At 41.9% G+C, this 7,998-nt stretch overlaps 1 protein-coding gene across 1 annotated transcript; it reads left to right on the forward strand.

Moving 5' to 3' along the window:
• The first annotated feature begins 1,421 nt into the window (after positions 1-1,421).
• On the forward strand, positions 1,422-4,949 carry NPS (neuropeptide S). The gene is made up of 2 exons (XM_063101621.1): positions 1,422-1,547; positions 4,770-4,949. Exons 1-2 carry the CDS (start codon positions 1,422-1,424, stop codon positions 4,947-4,949), a joined length of 306 nt encoding a protein of 101 aa, XP_062957691.1.
• The last annotated feature ends 3,049 nt before the right edge of the window (positions 4,950-7,998 follow it).

A 7,998-nucleotide genomic window follows, 5' to 3' on the forward strand; every position in this document is an offset into this window, starting at 1 on the left:
CTTCTTCCCCATCCTTTTGGTTTTTGTGTGTTTATTTTAGCTGGATATAAGGAGAGACCAGAAGTAAATGTGTGTATTCAGTCTCTCGGTGCTCTTGGGGCCTTTTGTCTCCCAATGTCTATATGATGTCCCTAAAAAGAACACTGATCAAAGGGGTTTGAATCACTTGCCCCGCCCCCCAACCTGGCACTAATCCTGTGATCTGGGTTCTCTTTGGCGTCTTGGGTCACCTGCTTTTTTATTTTTATTTTTTGTCATGGGCAAACTGTGATGATGTGATTGACAACTACATGAGAATCATATGCAGTGGCAGTTCCCAAAAGAAAAGAATGCAGCACTGACAAATAGGCAGCACATGTTGCAGAGAAAGGGCAGCTTTGTCCTCAAAAAGGCGCTGGTCTTAAGGAGGCAAAGATTATCCTTGGTGGCTTTGTATTCAAAAAATGTTGGCACCATCTCAGAAACACTGGTTATCCAAGCAGAAAGCACCTCCCTTGGTGTCTTCCTCCATCGTAAGCCTCAGCAACGTCTGTTCACACTTAGTGGTCCTGAAATCAATCTATTAATGCAGATGCCCGCGGAAGTGCAGGGACGGCGAAGTCTTCCCAGAGAAATCCCATATCCTGGACAGAAGCAGGAGGCCGTGGCAGCCGGGCTCTCCCAGAACTCCGGACCTGGGACTTTGGGAATGTGCATGGAAAAGGGGGTAGACAGTGTCCTTTATTTGGGTGACTAGTGGAAAGTGGTGTGACATTTATTTACCTGCTTTAATTGCCGAAATCCTAAAGGAAGGAAAACTTAAATAAAGTGCGCGCATTGTTCAGGTAGGCTCTTTATCTTATAAGAATCTCTGCTGTGTTAGTCTCTGAAACAAGACGTCTGGGACATTCAAGGAAATAATGTCATCCTTTGTAAGTGTTTCAACTCTAAGCTAAAAAATACTTTTTGTTCCTTTTGAGACCTCTGGCCATCTATGTCATGATGATGCAGTCTAGAAGACAATGTTTTTGAAGGACCATCTTAATGGCAAACTTTAAATGAAGTCAGTTGTTGGTAGCTCGATGACAATGCCTGTATGTTATTGTCCTTTTCCCGCTTCGCAAGAACAAAAGGCCACCGTCAGACCAATTAGTCACATATGATGAGACGTAATGACATTTTACTCCTGAAGTCTTCTGTTATAAAAGGGCCACCCGAGGAGGACCTGACAGTAAGTTTGAGGAATCTGGCATTAAAACTACCTACCTGCACAGATTTCAGAAAGTCCAAAATGATTAGGTAAAAGATTGCATTTTTCCACAAAGAAAGATGTTGATGTTTTTTCTGCTTGTTTCTTTTTAAAAATTTTTAAAATTATTATTAGCATGTTCATTATTACAAATCATTGAATTTTGTATTTTTTTTTACTTATACTTGCCTAGATGAGACTAAATCTGAGGTTTTTTCGTTTTTTCCTACTCTGCAGCTCATTAAAACTCAAGCTTATCTTAGTTCTGTCGCTGTCCACCATGAACGTGTTTTGGTGTTATCCGGTTCCATCTTCTAAGGTAAGAGTTTTGCTTCTATTTGTGATGCTCGAATAGGTGACTAGAATTGTAGAGGACGTAAGTTCAAAATAATCTCAAGGAATACATGACAGAAGAGTAATTTCTTTCATTATTAGAGCTTTCAATAAAAAAGTGTAAGCAGATTCATGAAATTAGTCAAAGGAAATATTTATGTGACAATAAATAATACTGGAGTATATTAAAATTTGTTCTGGATTATTTAGGGCTTGACCCTTGCATAGGGAAATATTCATTTCCATGTAAAGTGTTAACTTTTTTGCCCATGACAAGGAGTTTATTCCACATGCCTTCACTCATAACCAAAGAGAACATTTAAACCATTGAAACTATATTAAAAATACATTGATCAGTTTTTTTAAAAACAATGATTTTCCTAACTTTACAAAAATAGGGATGTTTTTCAGATAGAACGTAGACGAAATGTTAGATCTCAATAAAATATTACATAAAATCTTAATTCGTGTATTTATTTAAGAATATTGATTGATCTCTTACCCATGTTCATTGAACTGTTCAAAACATTCAGAGAATTGATGTCTTTCTTTGGAATATTTAGTACTATTTCTGTGTGGTATTTCAGTTGTTTTTGTCAATATTTTGTTTAAAATTTAAAAATATCTTCTGCCACTGATCATGTTTTGAACTTTAACTTTTCTTCACTAAAACATAGCCTGTCACACTGTAATTACTGAAACCAATGTAATTTACGAAAGTACTTATAGGTTAAAAAGATGTCACATGAATCCTGAATTAGGTAACATGTCCAAACGTGGTGATTTAGTTATTCATGTTATTGGTCTTCTTACTAATCTTCACATCTGTTATTTTTCTATGTCTTGTTTATTTAATCTAGCTTCTTTTTTTTCCTTCTGTTTTTCTCCTGTGAACATTCAACAATAATTTAGTCATTGATTCTATAAGACACCACATTGATTGAGTCGATGGTCACAATCCATAAATTGGTATATTTTCTCAAGTGTCTCCCTACTTATTTTCTATTCTTTCTTCTTTTTTTTCCTGACCCGTAAGGGGATAGCAACCCTTGGCACAGTGTGATCTGCACCGCGCTCAGCCAGTGAGTGCACCGGCCATCCCTATATAGGATCCAAACCCCATGGCCTCGGGCGCTATGAGCGCCGCACTCTCCTGAGTGAGCCACGGGGCCGGCCCTCTATTCTTTCTTCAAAGGTGTATTCATGACATTTCTGTTGAACAAGAGGCACTTGTCTGCAGCTTTTTAAAACAAGTTAAGAATGTACTTTCTTTTAAGACACTTCTGAGACTTCCTTGCTCATAAATGAACTGTTTCTCCTTTCACTGAGTTTTCTGTATTTCTTTTTTATCATGTGACAATTTATTCTCATTTTAACCCTGTCATGTAGTGATGGTGTGGGTGGTATTCATGCCAATATTTGATTGTTTAGGGTGAATGGTTATGCAGATAAATGACACATAGGATCTTATAATATTTGTAGTGAACGTCATAAAGTCCATCAACCAGTCAAATATACAGTATTCTATTTTTTTTTTTTTTTTTGGTGTCTGGCCAGTACAGGGATGGAACTCTGGACTTTGGTATTACCAGCACCACACTTTAACCAACTGAGCTAACCAGCCAACATTCAATATTATTCTGTAAATGAATGTGCCCCTGGCTCTAAGCATCAGTATCTTTTTTTTGTGATGTTTAGAGATGTTTTAGGAATCTGATATTTGGAAGTGGTATATTTCTTTTGCAGTATAAAGGTGGCATCATGAGTATTTCTGGAAAGAACTGTATTGCTTCCCTTCCTACAATGATTCATAGGCCCCTCCCTGCTGAGGATTTAAAATAGATGACATTATATCTATTATGTTTAGATGTCCTCTGTCAATATAGGGAAAAATGCATAGTGAGCATTCAACTGAGAGTTTTTGATTGGTTTTCCCATGATTAATATTTCTGAAACTCTGATTACTCCCAGATCAAAAAGAAAGAAACAAGCCCATCTTTTTCCCTAGAGGCCCATGGGACTGATTTCCCTGGGGAGCTCTGACTGCTGCTGAGTTCGGCAAACCACCCAGTGACAGGGGAAGAATTCCAGGGTGTGTTGTATGTACTGTGGCCCCATTTCAATTTCCACATCCAGTAACCCGAGACCAAACCTGTTACCCTGCACCAAGACAAGAAAATGGATAGTTTTTACTTTGTCATATGTCTCATTATTTATAATAAAATCGTTCAGCTCCAGTTTCTTCTCGTACTTCTAGTTTAGTTGAGAAACCTGGGCTTGGAGTCAGATGCCTTGACTTAAATGCCTTTATCTGTAAGCCATCTAATTTCCTCATTGAAAACTGAAGAAGTAATGGTACCTACTTCATAGACCTTTTTTGGGGGTAATAAAGTAAGATGATATCCATAAAGCATGTAGCATGACACTCATTGGTAAATCTTTGCCTGTTATTCTTAATGAAATTTGTATTAGCATCTTGTCAGTGTTATAATTCTTCTGAAACCATGCAGGAGAGAAAAAACCACACAGGAGAGAAAACATGACAAGTGCTGACAATTCTTATGCACGTCCTGGGTCAGAACTGCATCTCAGATCTGGCAGCCCTGTGATTTGTGGCACGCCCCTTTGCTCTGGTACTTAGTTTTCTCATCTGCGAAATATGGGGTTGAACTGCAGGTTCTTGGAGGCTGGTTAGAGTGCTAAGATTCCATACCTCAACTGAACCAAAGTCAAAAGATGATAATTCCAGTGTCCAAATAGCAAGACTTCCTTACAAAGAACCTTGGCAAATGGCCCAGGACAGGCCCCAGAAGGAAAGTGGTTCTGATTGAAACCTGCAGTTTGATCATCATGGGTTGCTTTTCTAAATGAATTTAAAAAATGATTTCCAGGACTAATTAGTTCCACTTGAAATATTCTTTATAAAATAACATCAACAAGATAACTATGTACAGTGCATGACATAAATACTGAATAGCAGCAATTACACAAGTAGTGTAAAAATTAGACAAGTGGGTAGATCACTCCAAATGATATTTTGTAGCTAGATAAAGTATATATTTTGTTTTAGCAAAATTTCTACCCTTAAGAAGATTGGATATGTGAGTATTGGATTTATCACCGTAAGATTTGGAAAATTGTTCCTGTTGCAATAAACTTTTAACCCTAAAGCTGTATTCTCTCCCTGCTCCCCCATCTGAATTGCCAGGTGTCTGGAAAATCTGATTACTTTCTCATCCTGCTGAACAGCTGCCCAACTAGGCTGGACAGGAGCGAGGAACTAGCTTTTCTAAAGCCAATTTTGGAGAAGACTTTTATGAAAAGGTCCTTTCGCAATGGAGTTGGCACAGGGATGAAAAAAACTTCCTTTCGAAGAGCAAAATCATGAATAAGTGTGCAAAGGACTCTGGGAATTAATCTCACACTGTGTGGAGTGTGACTGATGTGCTCAACGTCAGCCGTGTCTTTGTCATTAAGTGTTGGTGTGCTCTCGATTCCCAAATCTTTCTTTCCTCTCCTAACTGGTACAGAGTACACTGAGTTTTTTAAAAAAAATGTAAACCTGTCTCAAACTTCAACTTGAGAGAGAAAAAACTATATATGTGGTCAGTTAGTAACTTTCCTGAACAGGAGTGGACACATTTCCTTTAATCCTAAATTGGCCAGAAAGTGTGAGCATTTTTACAGTCAAGACAGTAGTATGATTTTTTTCTTGCCTGTAATACTGTAATATCATAATATTGAATACAGCAGTGTTTTTTTTTTCTTTTTAATGTGGTTTTCTCAAATGACTTAGCAGGGCCAATTCTTTTGAATATGTTATTTTCTAAGAGAGTCTTGTGAAATTAACCAAAATTAAGATTAGTGGTACAGCTGTATCCATCAATAAATTCATCGATACCAAGAGCAAACATCACCAAAGCCCTCTGATGTAGTTCTTGCCTCCCTTTTCCAATTCCAAATATATTTAGTTATGAACTGTTCTTCTGTCTTGGAAATTTGCTGCCTTTTTAATCCTAAAAGGCAGAAACATTGCCAATAATGATAACAGGGAGATTGAGGTTGCCCTGAGGTGTGGTGGGGAGCCATTGGGGATCCCAGTCCCCCAAATTGTGTGGATTCGTGCCCCTCCCCTCCCCCAGGAAAGGCTCACCATGCCTTCCATTGAAACTTCTGACATTGCTTTTTTAAAAAGGACAATGCACCATTGGTTGATGTGTTATTTCAAAAGCATAATTTTAATAATGTGTTCATACATGTTGAGCTCTGCAACAAGCTAAGGGTGTTTGCTCTAAGCCACACACTGTCCTTAGACCGGGGGCTGCAGAAGCCACAGGATGACCTTGTCCTTAGTCACTGGCTTTGGGTAGAGACAAGGAGTCTTCAGAAAACGGTACTCATGAGCAAGTCTCATAGGAACCATGCAGGTCTGCCCAGCCAAATCTCTTTCTGCAGAAAGCAGTCTTCAGAAACACTGCGGTGAATTTTCCAAGTACTTGCTAGAAAAAACGGAGGCCGCTAAAGATCTCTGCTTTGTCCCTGACGTTTGTGAAAACCGGTGGTTTCATGGTTTGGGTGTGTGTTTATTTTACTCTTGCTACCCAGATTAACTCTAAGAATTTGGGAAAGAAGTAACGTAAGTACTGGAAATGCCAGTTAGGAGAACGGGCATTGATTTTCAGGATCAGGGAACCTCAGAGAAAGACGTTGTGGGGGAGGACAGAGGAGCCAACCAGAGAGGGAAGGTCCCAGGCAGCACTCTCTGCCCTCGGGTGCAGGCTGGGTTTTCTTCCTGCAAACCTGATGGTCCGCAAGACCCTAGTTCTGCTCTCCCATGACTTCAGTCCACTTGGGCTTCGCGCTGTCCCATATGACCTCACAACTCTAGCACCCAACACCTCCCCTGGGCTGCATGTTCAACTTCCCTTTGGGGTCAGAGCTCCACTCCTGCCCTCTCTGCAGGAGCCAGAGGTGCAGGGTCACACATGTAAGGATGCTTCGCCCCACCAAGGGGTGTGGCAGAGGGAGGTGTGCTCACACCGACTGGCTGCCAGCGCCACCTGTCTGCTGTCCCTGGATCCAGAGGATGCCTGTGCCTCTGATCTGTCCTTTCTTTTATCAGAGAGCCCATGTATGGGAAGGCCAGATGGGCCTTTCAATGAGTTTTTAAACATTCTTCTTAAACAAATCTACATTTTCTTTTTGTTTTAGTCAGTTTTCTGTTGTTTATAACAGAATAACTGACACTGGGTAATTTATAAGAAAATTAATTTCTTACAGTTTTGGAGGCTGGGAAGCCCATGGTCCAGGAGCACATCTGGTGAGGGCCTTCCTCGTGGTGGGATCTCTCTGAGGAGCCCCATCGTGACACAGGGTATATAACATGATGAGAACAGCAAGAGCGTTTTCATGTGTTCTCCTTATAAAGCCACCAGTCCACACCTGTGATAACCCATTAAACCATGAACCCATCACTCCATGAACGGACGAATCCATTCGTGAGAGCACAGCCCTCACAGTCCAATCACCTCTTCCCTGCTTTTTTTTTTTTTTTTTGTCTTTTTGTGACCGGTAAGGGCATCGCAACCCTTAGCGTGGTGTCGCCCGCACCGCGCTCAGCCAGTGAGCTCACCAGCCATTCCTATATAGGATCCGAACCCGCGGTGGGAGCGCCGCTGCGCTCCCAAGCGCTGCACTCTCCCGAGTGTGCCATGGGGCCGGCCCCCAATCACCTCTTAAAGGCCCCACCTTTCAACACTGCCACAGTGCAGATCACGCTCCTCCCACATGAGTTTGGAGGGGACACACAATCAACTTCTACCACTTTCTAGGTCACCTCTCTCCACCCATCCCTGTACCCCTAAACACCCACACACAATGCACACGCCACACACACACACACACACACCACACCTGCACTCCACACATACACACCACACACCCACTCACACATGCAAACCACCCACTCTCCCCCTATGCCACACACACGACGCACATATACAAACCACACACACACAAGCCATACATGTGCAGGAGAGGGAAGCTGAGGGTTGATTATCTAGATCCAAAGGCACAGCCTTGGGTCCTGCTGCAAACGTGGCCTGTGATCACCCCCTAGGACAAGCGGGAGGGGGCAGAGTACTGAGGGTGCTGGGGGAGGGCGACACCAGCACAGGAGCAGGCTGCTCCTCCAGCTGCTCCCGTGTCAGTCACGGTCACACCACCAGTGCTCGTGACACCTCCTCCAACAGCAGCTTCAAGAGGAGTCACACCAGCCCATCGCCAGCTCTTCAACAGCCACCACCTCTGTTCCAGGACATGTGGGGTGGGTCAGGTGGTATACTTTCAGGCGGATGTTGAAACAGGACACCAGCCCAGCCCAGAGGAGTTTCAGGACCTGGAATGTGATCTTGGAACCAGTGTTCTTATCCACCCAC

This window comes from Cynocephalus volans, chromosome 7 (genome assembly GCF_027409185.1).
Source record: "Cynocephalus volans isolate mCynVol1 chromosome 7, mCynVol1.pri, whole genome shotgun sequence".
Taxonomy (NCBI): Eukaryota; Metazoa; Chordata; class Mammalia; order Dermoptera; family Cynocephalidae; genus Cynocephalus; species Cynocephalus volans.